The sequence below is a fragment of the Embiotoca jacksoni genome, unplaced genomic scaffold, assembly GCF_022577435.1.
Source record: "Embiotoca jacksoni isolate LCO1_2020_lvr unplaced genomic scaffold, fEmbJac1.0.p SCAF_34, whole genome shotgun sequence".
Classification (NCBI taxonomy): Eukaryota; Metazoa; Chordata; class Actinopteri; family Embiotocidae; genus Embiotoca; species Embiotoca jacksoni.
Genome location: NW_027185386.1, coordinates 3,318,146 through 3,338,883, shown reverse-complemented (window position 1 = coordinate 3,338,883; position 20,738 = coordinate 3,318,146). Strand labels below are relative to the sequence as shown.

The following is a 20,738-nucleotide window of genomic DNA, read 5'->3' as shown; positions in this document are numbered from 1 at the left end:
TTTTTTTTTTAAATTTACAGATAACTGGGGGAGGAATTAACTAGTTTTAGCTTCATTCCTACTCTAACCCTTAAAAAAAAAAAGTCCCCTTGTGGGATTAATAAACTATCTATCTGTCTGTTCACAGACTGGCTGACTTTAATGAACTTCCTTTCTCGGACTTTAATGAACTTTCTCTGACTGGACGCTGCAGTGACTCACTTTAACCTCTTGTTCTTGTTGTACGAACTGAAATCACGAGACGGGACCTTAAATATCGACGTTGTACCTTTAATTACCTGATTTCCGTCATGTGACTTGCTAATCAGGAAGTCACGTGAGCTGCGGAGCGGAAGTGCGCTCAGCAGTGTCATGGCGCCGGTGCATGAGTGTCATTTCGGATGTGCTGGGAAGTAAACATTGTGTTCTTCACCCTCACGGCGGAACACCGAGTTCTCGGGGAGCATTTATCTTGGAAGTCGTCAGCATGGGCTTCGACCAGCGTTCATAAGTGAGCGTGACACCGAGAAGATTTGGAGCAGCAGCAGGAAGACGCGTCAGCCTGACTCATCCCAACAGGTAAACAACAACAACAACAACAGGCTAACGAGCCCAAAGCTAGCGGCGGCTACAGTCAGCAGGGCAGCGAGATAAAAACCAGCCTGTTCATCATAAAGACACAAACCAAAGTACGAACTCCATTGTTTATTTTATTTTATTTTATTCTGGACTGTATTCCATTTTGTTTTGTTTTTTTTAAACTGCGAATACGAACAGGAATAAATTAGGCTGTTAAATCATGTCGGTCATTCCCCGAATTTATCCAAACATCCTTTAAATCTTAACATTTTAACAGTTTTTTATTGTTTTTTAAAGTAGCGTGTTGTTCTAAAAGCAAGTACGTAAAACTGGCGGAATCCTTAACGGAGTCTGGAGTGGCGCTCCCGACCTGCAAGACATACAAACATCTCCTGAAACAAAACTCACATTTTATTTTATTTTTTTTGTGACGAATTTATCAGAATATCTTTTAAAATGCCCCGTGCCTTTGCTTTACTGACATTAATGTTTATTCCAACGTTAAGTAGATAAAACTGAGAATTCTGAATGGACTCTGGTGGTGTACCTTTCTCTATGGTCCACATTTTGTGTTTAGTTTTTAAATATCGAGAGAGAGAGAGTCTTGTATGCCGATTTTTTTTTTTCAGAAGGCTCCTTAAATCTTCCGGTGCCATTTCTGTAACAGGAAAATACATCTGATCATCTGATCATCTGATCATCTGATATCTTATCAGAGTTGGGTTTGTAAAAAGGTCAAAGGTCAAAACAAAGGTGTTGGTTTCTACATGCAGTTTCAGGGTCTTTGCACTTTCTCTGTTGACTGGCTGAATTAAAGAGGACAGGCAGAAAGCTTGATGTGATTTTCAAATGTATAAAAACACAATTTTTTTTTTTATAATGTCTTAATACAAATAATCAACACTTAAAAATGAACAAAGAAAGATTTCCTTTAGATTTACAAACTAGTTATTGAAACATGAGTTTAAGTTCTACAGAAAAAGTAACAGAAATAACAGATTTTAATGTAAAACCAAAAGTCCTTTTGGTCCTTTTTGTGTCCGTTTAGGACAGTTTTTGTCTTCACTTTCTTCAACCCCGTTTTCTAAAAAGTTGGGACGCCGTGTTAAATGTAAATTAAAAGCGACGCACCTGTTTCAGTGGATCAAAAAGTTCCCTTTCATTTTCAAGAAAGAGGATGAAGTGAACAACATCAGCAGATCCTCTCATGAGCTCCTCTTCCTCCTCAGTATCTTAGAGGTCAGTCCAGCACGTGCCGGAGGTCACATGGTCGTATATTCCCCGAGCTTTTTCCTTTCTCTTTCTCTTCCTCTTCCTCCCCTCTGAAGCTCCTCTCAGTGAAGTCGTCTGTCATCTGATCTGTAGTCTCAGACTATAATTCACAGGGATGAAGAACTTCTTACAGGCGCTGTGAGGTCAAATCACAGACTGTCTATAAAAGTGTTCGTAGCTTTCAGGTCTGAAAAATGAGGCTGATGCAGAAGTGTCTTAAGCTGCAATACCACCGAGCGCCACTTGAGGTCGGCTCCAAAAAGCCTCCGGCTCCATAGACTCCCATTCAACTTCTCTCATCAAATCCAAAGTGAATAAAATGTGTCCATCAGTTATCTCGGTGTTGTTAGCTAAAGTCACTCCTTCTTATTAGTTTTCTGGAGGTCCATCTGAAAATAATCCCTCATTCATTAGAAAAGAAGATTCAAAAAGACCTGTTTTTGGGGGCGTGTCTGTTTGATTGACAGGCCTGTGGTGCAGTCAGGTTACAGCTATCGGTGGGCGGGACGTAGTATCGTCAGGTTTTCAATCAGATCAGTCAGATCCACCGCTGGCTCCTCCCCCCAGCTTGTCTAAATATGGTCACTTCCTGCTCCAAACTTCAGGCTTTGTAACTCGATATATTGAACAAAATCACTGTTGGTATTTAAATGATGATGATGGACTCACTGGACTAACTGTCTCTCCTCGTCCCCCCCACCTCCCCTACACACACACATACACACACACAGCTGCTGCCATGTCTCTGGGCGATCCGACGTCGGACTCGGCGCCGCTCTTCTCCTCAGACAGCGAGGCGGAGGGTCCGGAGGATCAGGGCGGTCAGCGGCCGCCGGAGGAGGAGTCGCCCAGCGGGGTGTCCAAAGTCCGGGCGTTGCTCACCGTCCTCATCCTCTGCTACATCAACCTGCTCAACTACATGGACCGGTTCACCGTGGCAGGTAGGCGGGGCTTACCGCAGCCAATCAGGGGCTGCTTCTCTTTTCATAAATCGTAAAGTTTTTTGGGAAACAATTTCTGTCCTTTTTCCTCCAAACTGTCCGTCACGTGTCTCATTGTGTGATTTTAATGAGACCGAAGCTGTATTCCTTTTTTATAAACTAATTTAATTAAACAGTTTTAAATTAATAATAATCCACGAAACGACGTCTTCCAACGTGTTTTTGTTTCTCTGAACAGAGAAATAAAATCATCTCGTGTAACAATCTTGAGATTCATCAGTTTGCGCTCCGGTGCTTTCAGGGCCTCTCTGACATGTCGGCGCTGCCTTCACCGCCGTCCGTAAACTGAAGCGACTCTCTGTTTGCTCCTCCAGGTGTTCTCCCCGACATCGAGCATTATTTTGGGATCAATGACGAAAAGTCTGGATTGCTTCAGACAGGTGAGAAGAGCCTCCGACGCCTCCTTCCCTCCTCACCTGTTAGTGGTGCATTCAGGAAGATGGGAATTTGTAAAATCTAGGAACTTCCTACTTCCTGGTTGAAAGGAAACCTGCTGTCAGAAGAGCAGAAAAGCAAAACTGACTCGTTTTAATTCATATAAACCGACACATTGAATGCTACTGGTTTGTTAAGGAGCAGCTGGAAAGTGGGAAAGTTCTGTTCTGATGTGTTTTTAGGTCGGCTCGGTGCCGAGTCAGGTGAAGTCAAACAGTGTAATCTCTCACTCGGAGGTCAGAACTTTCCCACGCTCCCAATTGCTCCTGAATGCACCGTGAAACTCATGCTTCATGTTACTCATGATGTTTTGGATTGTTGATCTACTAAGAAAATAGAACCCGCAAATATAAACAAATAACATTAGAAAAAATTAGAATCAACGGTTTCATTGTTTTTATAAAAAAATAAGAAGTTGTTTTTTTTGTTGAACAAAAATACAAAAAGAAGAAAAATCTAAACGTTCAGATGTCTGAATATTTGTTTCCCTCCCAGTCTTCATCTGCAGCTACATGTTCCTGGCTCCCTTCTTCGGTTACCTCGGCGACAGGTACAACAGGAAGTTCATCATGAGCGTCGGCATCACGTTCTGGTCGCTGGTGACGCTCGCCAGCTCGTACACGCCCAAAGAGGTGAGAGGTCGTCGGCGGTGTCGTGGCGACCCGCGTATCCTCCTGCTAGCAGATTAATGATGAACTATGACGTTTTATTATGTTAAACAGCTGTAAGAGCGCCCTCTGCTGTCCAACCGGTTTACTGTTGATCTTTTTGAAGCATTTCTGGGTGCTGCTGCTGACCCGCGGGCTGGTCGGCGTCGGCGAGGCCAGCTACTCCACCATCGCTCCCACCATCATCGCCGACCTCTACGTCAAAGGGAAGAGGACCAACATGCTGTCCGTCTTTTATTTTGCCATTCCTGTCGGCAGGTAGATTTAAAAACACCTTCTGGTCCACACTTTTTGATTTTTGATCGTTAAATAAAAGTGTTCAAATTCATTATAATTTGATTCCATTAAAATCTTTTACCCGCAGAATTAAATACATTAATTAATTTGCTATTTCTAATCATGATACATCATTTAAATGAAAGTTTAATAATTACTAACTTTTTTAAAAAGAGCTTATTTTTTTTCCAGCTGAATAATTTTTTTCCAGAACATCTATAACAACGTTAAAATCTCTCGCATGAGATTTTAGCAAAAAGTTAGTTACGTTGCTAACATTTCTTCACTCGTAATCATAGCTAACATTAGCTGCTAATGTGAGTCAACACTAGCGCCAGTTAAGAATATTTTATATTTTATTCACTGGTTTTGGTTGAAAAATGGCTGAAACAGCAAATCAAAGTCCAAAAAATGTATGTGAAGTGTGTTGACCTCACGGTGTGTCTTCTCTTCCTGTCAGCGGTCTCGGATACATCGTGGGATCCCAAGTCAGTAACGTGGCGAAGGACTGGCACTGGGCGCTGCGGGTGAGCGTGGTCGACCGATCCTCCGCTCTGATTGCCCCCCCCCCACCCCCACCCCCCCCGCGGGTAGATGAGGCTGACCAGGTGTGCTTCCTCCTGCAGGTGACTCCGGGGTTGGGGCTGATCGCCGTGCTGCTGCTGCTCTTCGTCGTCCAGGAGCCCAAACGAGGAGCCATCGAAGCTCGACCGGAGCTGCACATGCAGCGGAGCAGCTGGCTGACGGACCTGCGGGCGCTGAGCAAGAAGTAGGTTCTTCACCAGGTCACATGGTTCTGGGTCACATAGTTCTGGGTCACATGGTTCTGGGTCACATGGTTCTGGGTCACATGGTTCTGAATCACATAGTTCTTCATCGGGTCGCATGACGCAGCGTGTCCTGTCTCCTCTGCAGCTGCAGCTTCCTGCTGTCCACGCTGGGCTTCACGGCGGTGGCGTTCGTGACGGGCTCTCTGGCGCTGTGGGCGCCGACCTTCCTGCTGCGTGCGGCCGTGTTCACCGGGGAGCGGCCGCCCTGCATGGACGCCCACTGCGCCTCCTACGACAGGTAACAAAACGCACCCGACGATGTCGCCGCTCCGCCCGACGCAGGCAGCCGCCCTTGACGCTCTCCGTGTCCTCTCCTCCCTCCCTGCAGTCTGATATTCGGGGCCATCACCTGCGTCACGGGCGTGCTGGGCGTGGCCAGCGGCGTGCAGGTGAGCCGGCAGCTGAGGAAGAGGACGGCCCGCGCCGACCCGCTGGTCTGTGCCGCCGGCCTGCTCCTCTCCGCTCCGTTCCTCTACCTGGCCATCGTGTTCGCGCAGACCAGCACCGTCGCCACCTACGTGAGTCCTCAGCCGGTCGCCTGGCAACGGGGGCGGGGCCGAAACGTGATCTATTCCTCTGACGAGCCTGTTTTGAAGTTTATTTCCTGATCTTTGCCGTGTTTGATGTTTTCTGGTTCTCTGTCCGTTGTGAGACAGTTAAAGATCTCTGTGTCATTCGTCCGTCTCTGCAGGTCTTCATCTTCTTCGGGGAGACATTCCTGTCCATGAACTGGGCCATTGTGGCCGACATCCTGCTGGTGAGACACGCGTCTTCTTTTACGAACATCGCAGATCTCCATGAACACACACAGACTGACTGTCTTGTCTGTCCTCCTGTCTGTCCTCATGTCTGTCCCCCTGTCTGTCTCAGTACGTGGTCGTTCCCACTCGTCGCGCCACTGCTGAAGCTCTTCAGATTGTCGTGTCTCACCTGCTGGGAGACGCAGGAAGTCCGTACCTGATCGGAGTGGTACGTACACACACACACACACACACACACACACACACACACACACACACACACACACACACACACACACACACACTTCAGATTTATGTCTTTTTTTTTTTTTTTTTAAAAGAGGAAAAATATTTTTTCAAGAGAATCCTCCTCCTCCTCCTCTTCCTCTTCCTCCTCCTCCTCTCTCGCAGGTCTCTGACTCTCTGAGGAAGACTGACTCCTTCCTCTGGCAGTTTCGATCTCTGCAGCTCTCCCTGCTGCTCTGCGCCTTCGTGGCCGTGGTGGGTGGGGCTTTCTTCCTCGCCACCGCCCTCTTCATCGAGGGAGATCGCAACCGGGCGGAGAACTACGTCCCCACAGGTGAGTCGCACCTGGACGTGCAATCTGAGCTAATTCATGCAAATTTAGTGCAAAACATGTCGCAAATGATATCTGAGTTCTTTAAAAAAAGCTGCTGAAAAATCAACATCTTTGATTGTAATAGTTACAAAAAAAAAAAAAAGACATGACACGACCCAGTAAAAAGCCCCGGGTATGAATCCCGGACAAGCCCCTGTTTTTGGACACAAAGGATGGACAGAATGTGGAAACCACACGTGACTCTTTAAAGTAAAATGAATTTATTTAAGAAAACTTCATTAAGTATGAAGTCAGTTCATCAGTAATGTGTTTTAGTGTGTGGACGTAAGAAAACGAAAAGTCAAACCAGCCCTCTTCTCTCCGTCCACAGATGACGAGCCCATCGTCGTACCGAAGAGCGGCCGGTCCACTCGGGTACCGGTGTCCAGTGTCCTGATCTGAGACCTGGTGGACGTCTGTCTCCACCTGTGGTTGGTTCATTCGACCTGTTTAGGACTGTCGGCCGTGCAGAGACCCTTTAGGACCTTTATTTTTACAGATTTGTCAGCATTACTTTTTATAACTTTTCCATGCCTGTTTTGGAGGAAACAGATTTTTGGGCTTGAGATGTTGTTTGTGCCTCGAGCGGAGACTGACGGGATGTTTTCAGAGCGGACATGATGACGAGGACGAGAAGCGGAGACCCGACCGAAGCTGCCCTGAGGTTTCGATCGGTATCTTTTCAACCTGCTGATCCGGGATCAGCCTCACATCCAGGAAACATAAAGACGAACATCTCCGACCAAAACCAGACGTTTTATATCGAGCAGAATTTAACGACGCCTTCTCAGAAGCATGTGTTTGTTTCAGGAACGCCATCCTCGCTGCGGCAGAACAAACAGGAACCATCCGAGCTTCTGGCCTTTTTTTTTTTTTTTTCATTACGATGGTTTGAGTCACGTTTCCGTCACTCTGAAACGTTTAAATCGGAGTTACGACCTTTTATCATTACTCCTCTCTGCAGAAGATATATCGACAACACGGTCATTATAGAAGGATTAAGAAAAAACAACTAACTGAATGTTAACCTCAGATTATTTTGACAAATCTTTTTGTGAACTATTAAATGAGAATTAACTTGTCACATGGTTGTGTTTGTGTGTTTGTTCTCAATGAACCGAAACATGTCAACGACACAATCAGGAACATTTCAAGATGCTTTTAATGATCCAAGAGGAAGAAATATGAAAATATTCTCTTTAATAATGATAAATATTATTAAAGATAATTATTAAATCATTATTAAATTAAAGATAATAAAATTTATAGCAGAACCTCCCATCGTCTTAGGACTGATCGTCAACGATGGTTTTAAACATTCGAGAGTTTACATTTTTCATTCGAGTCTATGGTAATTGTCTGCTGCTTTACAAAAAAAACCGGTTGATTCTTGACCATTTTATTGGGGAAACTACTCAAACTATCGTCTCTTATTTGACCTGCAGGGTCACATAAACAGGAAAACCGATGACCTCCTCTGCTCCCCAGGTGTCCTCACGTGGGGGGGTTTCTCTGCCCCACCGCCCCTCTTTCCTCCCTCCTCTTCCTCACTCTGCTCTCTGACTCTTCGACAGGAGTGAAGAGGAGAGGAGGACTCGGCTGCCCCCCCCCCCCTCCTCCCCACTTTTCGGTGTGGTTTCCTGTTTGTAGGTGGGCGGATGTCGAAGACGGTTGCAGCAGCAGCAGCAGCGCCGCTCCGAGGTGTCGCAGCTGCTCCCTCCTGATTGGTCGAAAGGTATCAGTGTGAAACACTTTGCTGAGCTTCGGGCCCTCCTTTTTCCAGTTTCCAGCAGCAGTTTGCAACTGAAGTTTGATCGGCCCACACGGCGCTCACCGCAGCTCAGGCAGGAACTTCTCTGGTTCTCGGTGAGTCACCCGGTGAGTGAGTCGACCTCTGCAGATGTTTGTCGCATCGTCAGGAACTCACTTTTTGATTCAGCAGCTTTTTAACACTTCTTCCTGTCTGTTTTCAGACCCTTAAAGTCTTTCCTCTCATCTGTCGATCAGCTGACGGTCCCATCGTCTCCATCCTCAGAGCAGGCGCCCGGGCTCCGTGGAGGGAGGTGAAGCCGGAGGAGGCGATTGGGCGAAGAGATGACGGAGGAGGGGAGTCGCTGACGAAGAAGTTCTCAGACATGGCGGATGTTTGGTTGGAGTAGTTGCTTCGTGTGGAACAGATCCTGCAGAGGAGCCCAGCTGAAAATTCTCCCGTCCTCCACCCGTCCTCCATCCATCTCCAGGTGCCGGTGAGTCCGCCGTCATATTTACCTTCTCGATCACGTTCTTCCCAGCATGCTCAGGGAGATGCTGAAGCAGACCGGCGAGGCCTCGTGGAGCAGACGAACCTCCACTCGCCTCCGCAAACTGTTTCTTGTTGGTCTCAGAGGTCTGAGTCCTGAAGTTCAACATCCTCCATCAGGATTCAGGCCTTTTAGCTGCTTCCTGTTTCCTCCTGGAGTTTTAAAAGTTTACTGATTTTATTCAAGTAGGAACTTTCAATTACAGCACAGATATTAGCGCACAAGGGGGTCAAACATTTACGTTTGCTCTGTGATTTTCACTCACAACCAAACTATTCGCTCTTTGTTTTTAAAATTGCACCACATTTAAAGTTGTTTTTTTTATTTTTACGTTTCTGGTCCGACAACATTCGAAGTCGCCTGTCTCAGGCTCGTATAGCCGATATCTCCGGAACGCCTCGAGGGAAGTTCTTCAAATTTGGCACAAACATTCACTTGGTCCCAACGATAAACTGGGGTCAAAGGCCAAAGTTCAAGACCGTTGTTACCTCTGGCTGTCACTGTGACCTCACATATTTCCCATTGTTAAAAGGGCGTTATCGAAGGAATGGTGTGAAAGAATTTCCTCAAATTTGGTTCAAATGTTCACTTGGACTCAAAGAGGAACTGATAAAATGTCGGTGCTCAAAGGTCACTCTGACTTCATGTCCCCACCAATCATGTGAAGGTGATGCCTTAAGTGATTCACAGAAGGACAGACCGTCTGTGTTCAGATCCTGAATGTGTGACTCTTATTTAAACTGTGATGACTGTTTAGATCTTCTGTGTCAGGTTCAACATGTGTGTGAAAAATCCACCTTCCACAATCTGTAGCTTATTTACAGTAACGTCCAGATTTGAAGCATCGTCTGTTGTCATGCTAACAACTTTGTGTTCTATCAGATTCAGATTCATTGGACAAATTCCTTCAAAGTGTTCAATACAGATATTAAATGAGTCTTATATCAGTCTGGAAAGTGAATGAAGCTTCAGGTAATAGGTATAAAGTATCGATAAATAGGTGTGAATATATTAATTTGGTTACTTTGTCCTGTAATGTAACTTAAAGGGAACATTTAAGATTTATTTTCATGTAAAATGAACTGGACAGATCCTTTCACTGATATTCAGTCATTATTGCCTCATAATCACTTATTTTCTGCAGTTTTCATGTAACAGTCACCAGTTTTCTGCATACTGAGAGCTTTTATTTTGACATTTAGCTGATAAAACTCTTCGGTTTTCATCAGATTTCTCTGTAAGAGAGTCGCTCTCTTCTATGTTTGATAAGATCGATTAAAATTAGTCTTTTCCTGTCACACTTCCTCTGTGACACATTTGAATTTCAATTCGCTGACTTTAACAAAAAACTTTTTTTGTGGATTTGTCTGCTGCAGCGCTGCTTGGGAGAATCAATCCCTCAGATCTCTGTGAAGACCATCAAATTAATATTAAACTTGTGAAGCCGAGGATTAGATGGGAGGTGTGTGTTTGTTTCCGTGTTGGGAGCGTGTGTGATGGGCGGTGCAGGTGTTTTCTGTGTTTCCGTGTTCGGAGCCGGCTGCTGATGGTTCGGTGGAGAGTTCAGGTTTGCAGAGGAAAGAAGAGTCAGTCGCACCACGTGTCAGGTGATTTCCTTCCTGTGTGACGCTTCTCGATCGAGATCAGCTTCTTGCTCAGTAGTCAAAACCACGAGTTATTTAAGAAAATAGAGCAGCAGGTCTGATGTTAAGACTCACCTTCATCTGGTTCACAGCTTCAGCTGAGGAAAATGTCTTCCGAGATGTAAATGTGTTTGTGACATCATTTCTCTGACGGAAAAGAATGAAAAAAAAAATACAAGTTCCTGGCAGTTTTGGAACAGAAAAACATTTTTACCAACTTTGATCATTCTTATTGAAAGACTTTGTATTCCTCCTGATTTCTACCACAAACGTGAAAACAACACATGCTGTTGAAACTCTTTACAGCCAAGAAACCAACCAGATACTCCACTTTACTTTTGTCAGTGGGAAAGACATCGACATGTGAACCAAAATCAACAAACTGATGGCTGTGAGCTGCTTTTAAACTTGGTTTTAAACTTTTTTTTTATTTTTTTTTTAACCTGGTTAAGTTGTTTTCTATCATGTGAGTTAGTGGCAGCAGGTAGATTTTGAACTGAAGAGGACCCAGGATGGAGCCCTGAGACACTCCACTTTCTCAGATTTTGTAATTAAAGACACAAAGTAGTCCCTGTCCTCCAGGTCTGACTCAAGCCAGTTTATTGCGGTATCAAAGAGTCCCACCTGGTGTCCCCGTCAGTTTCACACGTTGTGGTCAACTGTGGTAATAACAGACTGAATAAAATTTCGGACTTCCTCTTCCTCCCCAGATGAATCATGGCTGTTTCCTGGATCCTCCTCCTCATGTCGGCCGCTGTCTTCGTTGCCATCATCCTGCTGGCCGTCGTCTGTCTGGACTGCAGGAACAAAGGCCCACTGGGTGAGAGGAAGTGTCGCCTCCAATTAAATTAAGATGTGGTTGATCTCTGCTCTGGTTGGTCGTTAAGTACACATCATGTGTGGTTTTCACACTTCTGATGTCTGACTCGGACTGCGTGATTTCTGGTTTCAGCTGCTGACAAATCACACACGGGCTTTACTTTACTGTCTTTAATGTTTTCTTCTTCCTTCCATCAGTCTCCATCAGACAAGCCTCAGAGGAATACACGCCGTAAGTCTTTTCTTCTGCATATTTGAACACAATAAATTAAATCTGGACCATTTGGCTGACGTCTCTTTGTTTGTTTCTATCAGATCGTCTCAATTCAGAGTCATCCATCCATGTAAGTCTGAAACACCTGAGGTGGCTTCCAGTTATTCTTCAAGAGTCTACTCTAAAATTGTTCTGAAACATTCTTATAACAAAATATAGCACAATATGTTTTAAATAAATATCTTTTCATAGACATTTCCTGACTCAATCAAGAAAATCCAACATTTACAGCACTTTTCATTTCAGTATCCAAATCCAGAAGACAGAATAACAAATATTTTATTATAAAAGTCGGGTCAGTTTGTTTCTTTGGGGTGACAACGACTCTACGCTGATGATGCTGTCATTTATGTAGATGGTGATTATAAAGGTTTAAGAATTAAACCTTCAACTCTACGCTGATGATGCTGTCATTAATGTTGTTGATGATGATGATGAAGGTGGTCTTCTCTCTGTTGAGTTGCAGCCCAGCAAACCAACGACCTGAACCCCGTTCACCCTCCCTCCATCCCGCTGTCACCTTTGTGAGTCGCTTATTTTGTGTGTCTACGAAGACTGCGAAGTCTTCATCGCTACCAAAACTTAACGATTCATCAAACCTCAGTAATGCCTGTAATAACTTTGAAACGTAGCCGTACCTGAAGTGGTCGGATGGAACATTCAGTGCTTCAGAAATGGCTTTATACCATTTTATGACCAGATTTTTGCCCTGACAGATTTCGATTGTCAGCTGTTGGCTATTGAATATAAATGTATTTTTTTTGTCAAACTCAGTCCAAATTCAGCTGATCCTGGGACTCAGCGGAGACTCCGACCCTACATGCCAACAGAAACTGGTGAGATTCTTCTTTGTCCTGTTAAGACAGGATTTATAAGCCATGTTAACCAGGAATTTATTCTTTACTGCAGTTTATCTCTGACTTTAATTTGATTTTAGATTTTGATGTGGTAACACAAGAAATCCTTTTTCTATCCTACAGAAAGTAATCCAAGTTATGAGAATCCAGGTGAGACGACCCATTTTATTCATACTGCAATGAAGAAGTCGTTATCTTGAAGACATTTAACTTTCCAGTTGGAATATTTCACTGAGGCATATTTCTAGATCACAAACATCCCAACAGGCCGATGAGTCCTTCAACATCTCTCAGAAATCTTTAGCAAATGCAGATAAAGAAAACATTAAAATCTTTGAGTTTCCCATGATGCAATGCTTTCCAAACTTTTAATCTGTGACCCTTTAACAATGATGAAAAATGAATTTATAAAGGTTCATATTTGTACGAGACGCTTTAGGAGCTCGTAAAACAGGAACGATTTGGGACTAGTTGGCCTTTGGCTCGGGACTTGCACTAGACAAGAGACTTGTTGGACTGTATTTGTTAGTTGACTGTGAATTTTTTGGTTTACTGGGGATTCGTTTGACTGGACTGGAGATGTGTTGGACCGAAGTTGTGAAACCGGAGTTGTTGGACCGGACTTGGGGCTAGTGTAACCAGAACAATAACCAACCTGGTATAGCCTTTGAAACGTTGGCTGTGTGATGTCATTGTGTGTGAACGCGGCCTTCGGTTGACATGCTGTTTCCTGCAGGACCTGAATCTCTGGAGAGCGACACAGACGACCCCAAATACATGTAGGTTTCCTCTTTCGCCCAGACCACTTCTGTCTCGTCCAGTTGGTTCTTCTTCTGATCTGATCGTATCTTCTTCTCTGGTTTCTGCAGAGACGTGTTGCCTGAAGGTGAAGCTCCTCCAACCAATCAGAGCCGAGCCTCGACGCCCAGTTCAGGTACAGTTCGGAAAGACTTCAGAAACAGCCTCATTCCTCCAGCTTATGAACGTTCGGTAGCAAAAACCCTCTGAAGATCCTGACACAGTTATTCAGTTAATCTCGTGAGGATGATGCATTATCATCAGCGTGCGCACATTTTTCTACGTTCGTTACTTCAGATTTTCCAGCCGTGTGACAATTAGTAGATCCAATGGTCTTTTTGAACTTTTTTAAACAAGCAAACATTTGATCCTCTCTTAAATGCTGTTTATACTTGAACAACACCAACAGGAAACTTAGATTATTGCCTCCTGTAGCAGAAATAATTTCTTGTAGATCTTTTCTATGATTGTCCACCTGATATCAGCTTGATGAAATTCTGACTTGTTAAGTTTCCCGAACAGGCTGCTAGTTTTCAGATTCCTGCAGCAGAAATGTTTGGAAATGGAAATGCGTGAACTGATCTGCTGTTTTTTTTATCCACAGATGTTCGACACGATTACGAGAACATCGGTGAGTTTTAAATGAGATGAGCGTGCTGATCCTAAAATGTAAATTCACATATTTTTGAACACTCGTTGACGTCTCTTCTTCTTCGTGTCTTGTCCTCCTCAGAGAGCTCCTCAGAGAGCTCCTCAGAGAAGTCCTCGGAGAACACATCTGACTATCTGAACGTGCAGCCGATGAACTATAAATGTGAGCTCGAGGTCCAGTTTCTTTCGGTTTTTAGATCATGTGATGTGTTTGTTTGTGAGGCTTTCAGAAATGTGGACATGGTTCGAGTGGCACGTGAATATATATATATATATATATATAAAAAACTAAAAGTATAATAACAGTACCAGATAATGTGATAATACAAGTTTTATTATCTATTTTTGGAGCAAAAATAACGGAAAAATATTGACCGTTTCGCATGCTGAGGTTTTTCTTTTGTTCCGTATGTTTGACAGTAAACTAAATATTCTTCATACTGGACTGAACAAAGCAGGAGATTCTTGTTTTAGCTTCTAGTTTCTGTATTTTATTGTTTAACTGTGGAAACATGTGGTCGAAGGATCCAATTGTGTTCGAACTAACAGCCAGTTCGCCCTGAAGTCACATTTCTGGCTCCTCGTTTGTTAGTCGTCAAAATCGAATGTGTTTATTGTCCCGGAATAAATGGGGAGATGAAGTCTGTACACACTTCCAGTTAATTTGACATCTACTTTTATTTTTTCGAGCAGCGGCGACACCAGAAGTATCGTCTCAGAGCGTCAGTAACAGCAGCGACAGTGATGGTGAGGGGAACTACGTCAATCAGCCGCCTGTAAGTAAAAGCAACTCGCCGCCACGTCGAAGATCCTCACGACAAACAGACGGCTCAGTGTCTCTTATTTCTTTCAGTTGATCCACAGCTGATGTGCCCAGTGCATGATGGGACGACTGCCCGACCACAGCGAGCATTTCAACCTCCATCTTCACGTTTCTTCCTCCACCTCCACGCAAAGTAAAACACCAACCACGAGTCAGACGCTTAGAATGGCAGATTTATCACTAACATGACGGAGGGAGGTGGAGGAAAAATACTCGCCGGGACAGAATTTAAACTTTCTTTAAAATGACAGGATATTTTTTCTTCCCCACGTCGTAATGAATACAATTTTTTTTAAAAAAACTCCACAAATCTGCTGTGAAGGAAGTCAAAACAGACAGTTCAAAAGCTGCCTGAGAATCTGTCTGATTTTAAGTTTCCTTCAGCTAGGCAACAGCAACATGCAGGGCGTCTAGAAGCCACAGAGGCTAATGGTTTATCAAGTTAACAGGGGCGGTAACGTAATGCAGGAAATACAAAGAGGGAAAAGATGAGGTCGTTGGGAAGATCAACATTTTCCTCAGACGTAGACTATTATCTAAGTTATGAAGACAAACTCTATATGACTAAAATTACAATGTTAGCTGAACATCCAACCAAACATGAACTTCCACGACCTCTGACATTTCTGTGAACGTCAGCAAACTCGTCACAATTGGTGAACTCGAGGCTTCTAGAAAATTTTGAGTTGTGACGTGATGAATACCACAAGAGGGCGCCGTTCATATGGACTCTTCTTGTGTATGCTGTGAATACGACTACATTTAAACGCAGCAATGAATCTTTTCCAAACGGGGCTTTCGGTGACGAATCACGCCAACTTTTACATTTTTTTTATTTTATTTTATTTTGTGGACTAAAGATGGCACCAGACGAACCATCAGGAAATCACAGTGATCCTAATTTATCGTCTGAAGAACATGAACGTGTAAATTAGCGACAGCTGTTGAGACATTTCATTCTGGAACGAAATGGACGACCGACACAGAACGACCGTTTTCAGCCTGATTTCTGACGAACATTTTACATTTTTTAATTTACTGACATTTTGTTTTTAATATTTGCTTTTTTTTTTTCCCTGTGAAATTTCTGTTTAGTTGAACTGGCTACCATCCACCGACTTGTTACGACGCGAAGTTAGCTTCCGATTCGACACTTAAGGGGAACTTGACTTTAAACTCTTAGCAACTTATTCTCCATTTTCTGCTTCTCTTAACGCTGTAAGGAAGATAACGTTACAGATACATTCAACCTGAGACGAGCAGCGGACAGTTTTCTTTTGAATTCCTAAAGGTTGGAAACACTAAATTAAAATCCAGAATAATTGGTTTTAGATCCTTCCCACTGTTTCGCGTCCGATCAGCCAGACAAATTTTGTTTTTTAAAAAATACATTTCATTTATTTCTCATCGGTTTCGTCCACCGTCTGACATTAAACGTGGAGACCGACATGTCTGAGCTTTACTTTTATTTTACTGACAACTCCTGAGAATATCTTAATTCACGAATTATTTTTTACAGTTTATTTGTGTTGTTGCCATGGTTACGGTTGTCTCAGAGTCTGCAATCCAACTGTATGAACAAGAAATGTTTTTTTTTTTTTAACGACTACAATAAATCTTGACCAAACCTCCGACTGGACTTTGTAAGAGTCGTACTTCCCTGGAGTGTGAGGAAACGCAGAACGGCAGCACGTGGCAAACGTAAACTCTCCGGTGAAGTCGTTTCATCGGCACATCTTGACGACCGTACGGTTTCTCTTCTATTGCAGAAATAGACATTCGGGGGAAATTCGCCTTCTTCATATTTTTCCACGACTGATGCTATTTCCTGTCCAACAGCAGCTATTTTGTTTGTCGTATAACGTTTTGTGTTTTCTGTTACCGCAACAATTTTTTTTGTCGAACAGCGACTAGCGTTTTCTGTGACTTTAACTATTTCTTGTTGAACAACAATTAGCGATTTCCTTGACGAGAACATTTTTTTTTCGTGGAACAGGGGTTGACGTTTTCCGTAACGCTTAACTATTTTGTTTGTCAAACAACGGCTAGCGTTTTCCGTGACTGGAACTATTCATCGAACAGTGCAAATAACCAAATTTTTTTTCTCAGTTCATATATTTTTACTTACCAACTTAATTTTAATTGCAGTGAGATATTTACTCTCAAAACTGTTATTTTCTTTTGCTTGCATAATAAAGACACATAAATACCTTCATTCTTTATATTTATTGTTACAAAGTTAAAGAACTCAATTAAAAGACACAAAATTACAACAAAGAGACACAAAGACTGCAGGAAGTTGTTGACTGTTTTTATTACACGTTATGTATCCGATTAGTTTTGACCCGACACATTCTGAGTTTTAATGTAAATCTTCTTTACTGTTGTTTCTTTACTGATGCGAATCTGTTAAACTCAAAGACTCGACTCTTTAATAAGATGACCATGAATTTACTTCACCATGAATTTGTTGAAGCTGAACAGTGTGTGTGTGTGTGTGTGTGTGTGTGTGTGTGTGTGTGTGTGCCCGTGCGCGCAGTCTGCAGGGGGGTGGGATGTGCGTGTGTCCACCAGCAGGTGGCAGCACCTGTCAGCCCTCCAGAGGCTGGAGGTGAGTCTGAACTCTCCAGTATTTGAGGAGGGGAACTGAGAGTTTTCAGAGATGGTCGGATCGGTCGCTGCACCGCACCGCGACCTCACGCAGTGTTTTTTCAAACAGGAAGTGGTCGTCCTGCTGAGTCAGAGTCTCAGAGATGAAGTGATGCAACAGTTAAAGAAGAAACTGCAGAGTTCAGACTGAACTTCAACACGGAGCTTGAGATTAAACACATGCTGCTGTTGGCATGGTCGTCAGAGGTCAGAGGTCAAAGGTCAGAAGTCAGAGTCTTAATGGTGCATCCTATTTATCACATTTACTTTTATTGCCTGAGGTCGTCTGGTTGTAGACTTTTAATCACACCGAGAGTGAAAAAGGAAGTGGCTCAGTTCGAATCCCTCCAACAGGATCAGAAATATTTATAGAGATGAAGCAACACGCTTACATAACCACACACATACACACACACACACACACACACACACACACACACACACACACATACATACATACACACACTCTCTCCTCACCCCCTCTGCAGAAGAGGAGATACCAGTGCTTTTAGAAACTCCCCTGGTTGCCTAGCAACTGGTCCTCAGGATCGCCAAAAGAGACAGAGATCATTTGTTTGTTATGAGAGTGTAATATGATATTCTGTAAGTGCGTGTGTGCGTGCATGAGTTTACCTGTTTCAAGCAGCTGGTCCTCACTGTGCTGCTGAGGCTGGGAGAGAGTTCAGGTTCAGGTGAGTCCTCCTCCGCCTCCTCCTCCTTGTCCTCATCCTTGTCCTCATCCTCCTCCTCCTTCTGTGCAGGTGCTGTAGATCTCAGCCGGCCTCTTCCTGTTCCTGTTCTTCCTGCACAGGTACAACGACGGAGGGAGTTTATTTAATGACACCATGATGACTTTGTAGGAAACATTTACTGACTTTGTATTTCAGGAGAGAACTTGATGCTTTTTCAATGGGAGTCTGTTGGAGACCGCCCCTAGTGGCCCTCAGTGGTAATTACACTTTAAAGCACTCGGATCTTTAAATTCTCTGTTGTTTTGCTTTCTAAGAGAGCTGAATGATACAGAACAAGCATCCTGCTGGTGCTGATATTACAGTCCACTCTGTGCGTGTGTGTGTGTGTGTGTGTATGTGTGTGTGTGTGTGTGTGTGTGTGTGTGTGTGTGTGTGTGTGTGTGTGTGTGTGTGTGTTAAAGGTCGACCCACAGATATTATTTATCATGTTCAGAGTGACCTGCAGGTCGATAAATATTTGCAGCCTCTCGTCCTGTTTTATAACCGAGTGAGACAAAGGCACATTAGCTCATCTCTCTGCACTTATGAGGACCAGACACGTTTTATATTAAATGTAGGTTGTGACGGGCAGCATCACAGATTAAAAACAAATAAAACAAATATATTAAAAGAAGACAAACAGAAACCCTTTATAAAACAGAGCAATAAAAGTGCAACCCAACATCATTAGTCAAAGCATTGACACCTCAACGCCTCCTGGTGTTTTAAAATTACTTTAAAAGCATTTAACAAAATCAAATTACAGAGTTCCTTGTACTTCCTGTAATATATGAAATATAAACAGTATGAAATAGGGATAGGTCAGAATTTCTGAATATTTTGATATAAAAAAATCAATTCGTGTACCAGTCATCTTTCTAAATAAAACTGAATTTAGCAACAAAAGTACGTGTTAATTTCCATTAAGCAGGCTCTGACAACCATGGATCACTCAGCCGGTGAGTCGGTCACTTCCTCCATGTAGTCGGAAGAAGTTCTTCTTCTTTGTGTTAAAGTTTAGTTTGTTAACAGCAGAGGTTGCCAGTTCTCCTTTTTTGTTGTATTAGGAAGATCCTTTGTTTCACAGTACCTCTGGCTATTTGTCTTTAAGTTATCTCCTTTGTAAATAATTTACGGAGTTTTTTCTGGTGTCTTTTTATTTTTCTGGCTTTTCTTTTTACCGTGTTGCTCCCCACCACTCCTCTAGCCACTCCGGGGATATAACATATTTGGGGGCTCGTCCGGGATAAAATTCGATTAAGTTTGTATTTCTGTCACCTCTATTCTCTAGTGGTTGGTCTGGTGAGTATCGTCTGGCCTCATTCAGTGTTTAATGGCTTCCTCTTTTATTCTTCTTCTATAATTTCCCCTCTTTTATTATTTTTATTTTTTATTTTCAGAGTAGTCCCGGGCGGAGATTCAGTCTCTAACGGGGGTAGGCTTTCTGGGGCTGTTTATTGCTGCTGAAGTTGAGCCTTTCGAGTCACCTCGAGCCTGGTACGCTCCAGAAGATCGGTGAGTAAAGTTTATATTAGGAAGGATGCTGGGGAAAGTTGTTAGTTCTTGTGTGGCTCGACTTGCTGCTCGTGTGGCATCCAGTAATGTTTTCATGTCCGCCACTGGTGAATGGGTGAGGTGGGTTGTTTAGCTTACTTTGCAGCAAATATGGCAGCATTTGGTTTTGAGGGTTTTGTCTTAAGTGTTGGTGAAAAGATTTATTTGTGATAGACGATTATTACGGTGTCTCTCTACATCTTCAAATCTCTACCTAAGACAGACCTTAAAGCAATTCTGTTGGAAAGGTTGAGGGAATTTTGAACTTACCAGAGGATCACTTAACAACTCCGTTGTCACGCTTTGATTAGTCCTAATACTCCAGTATGTGCAATATATTAAAACACTCTGAGAATAAATTTCACTCATGAATATAAAGAGGAATATTAACCGTGTTTGCGGTTTCGGTGTCAACACAATATTTGTGTAATCATCGCAGAGCATCAAAAAAGCAATTTTTCATGTGGGACATCATCTAAATGTAAAGTCTGAGCAGCGTAGAAATTAAGGGAAATCAACACTGCGACACAGGTCAATATAAAAGATGATGAGAGCAAAATATTTCAACGGTGAGATTCAGATTCGGACCAGCAGATTATTTGAGTTAACTTTCACCGTGCAGCCTGCAGGTCTCTCCAGGAGTCATTACTTTTGGTAATAAGACGTAACTCCAAGTGTTCGCAAAGTGTTTCTGCACAAACTCAACGGAAACACCTCATTTTACAGCCTCTCATCTGCAGACGGACACCCGCTGATGTGTTGATGATGATTACAGCAATTAGGGATGCTTCACTTCTACTGTACGACACAATCGTCCCACTTCAGCGTTTCGACACTAAAACTCTGGCAGCTCTGATTCACTCTACTGTACACAAAATGTACAAACACACATCATCACATCAGCTGCGAGATGGAAACACGATTAAAGCTGATACCAAGAGGGAAATATTAAAAAAAAAGACAGCAGTTAGCGGCCCGTGTTGGCGTCTCCGCAGTTCGTCTTACACGCTAACTGAATCACATGTGATGACTGGGACCATGTGGTGCACATTTACATGCTGGCCTGCATGAGAAATTCTAAATTTGTCCCAGATTGCAGCGCCGAGATGTGAAGGAAGGATGGGAATAAGATTTATATGAAGGAGAAGTAAATCTAATCACCAGTACTGGTGTTGTACACTGGAGTTTAACTGGGATTTGTTGCCCTCTCCGCACACACTATTAAAACTATCAATCTCAA

General features: G+C 43.2%; 2 protein-coding genes across 3 annotated transcripts; both read left to right on the top strand.

Moving 5' to 3' along the window:
- The first annotated feature begins 315 nt into the window (after nt 1-315).
- On the top strand, nt 316-7,483 carry spns1 (SPNS lysolipid transporter 1, lysophospholipid). Its single transcript, XM_069165356.1, has 13 exons — nt 316-558; nt 2,562-2,771; nt 3,146-3,211; nt 3,762-3,898; nt 4,041-4,192; nt 4,671-4,737; nt 4,837-4,979; nt 5,126-5,278; nt 5,369-5,558; nt 5,732-5,797; nt 5,911-6,009; nt 6,192-6,360; nt 6,731-7,483. The coding sequence occupies exons 2-13, from the start codon at nt 2,570-2,572 to the stop codon at nt 6,799-6,801; spliced, it is 1,515 nt and encodes a 504-aa protein (XP_069021457.1). The 5' UTR covers nt 316-558; nt 2,562-2,569; the 3' UTR covers nt 6,802-7,483.
- Nucleotides 7,484-8,214: 731 nt separating this feature from the next.
- LOC138207828 (uncharacterized) lies at nt 8,215-16,198 on the top strand. 2 transcript variants are annotated; one of them, XM_069165358.1, is made up of 14 exons: nt 8,215-8,277; nt 8,373-8,645; nt 11,053-11,162; nt 11,360-11,393; nt 11,477-11,505; nt 11,902-11,959; nt 12,210-12,271; nt 12,416-12,442; nt 13,029-13,071; nt 13,162-13,226; nt 13,695-13,721; nt 13,824-13,904; nt 14,435-14,517; nt 14,595-16,198. In XM_069165358.1, the coding sequence occupies exons 3-14, from the start codon at nt 11,060-11,062 to the stop codon at nt 14,607-14,609; spliced, it is 627 nt and encodes a 208-aa protein (XP_069021459.1). In that variant the 5' UTR covers nt 8,215-8,277; nt 8,373-8,645; nt 11,053-11,059; the 3' UTR covers nt 14,610-16,198. The 2 variants fall into 2 exon arrangements, with proteins under 2 accessions (XP_069021459.1, XP_069021458.1); XM_069165357.1 differs by having other exon boundaries at nt 11,896-11,959.
- Nucleotides 16,199-20,738: the final 4,540 nt, after the last annotated feature.

Coding starts and splice junctions, on each gene's coding strand:
- spns1 (XM_069165356.1), top strand. CDS start 2,570: ATGTCTCTGGGCGATCCGACGTCGGACTCGGCGCCGCTCTTCTCCTCA. Junction 2,772..3,145: donor GGACCGGTTCACCGTGGCAG/GTAGGCGGGGCT, acceptor TTGCTCCTCCAG/GTGTTCTCCCCGACATCGAG. Junction 4,738..4,836: donor ACTGGCACTGGGCGCTGCGG/GTGAGCGTGGTC, acceptor TTCCTCCTGCAG/GTGACTCCGGGGTTGGGGCT.
- LOC138207828 (XM_069165357.1), top strand. CDS start 11,060: ATGGCTGTTTCCTGGATCCTCCTCCTCATGTCGGCCGCTGTCTTCGTT. Junction 11,394..11,476: donor GCCTCAGAGGAATACACGCC/GTAAGTCTTTTC, acceptor TGTTTCTATCAG/ATCGTCTCAATTCAGAGTCA. Junction 13,072..13,161: donor ACAGACGACCCCAAATACAT/GTAGGTTTCCTC, acceptor TGGTTTCTGCAG/AGACGTGTTGCCTGAAGGTG.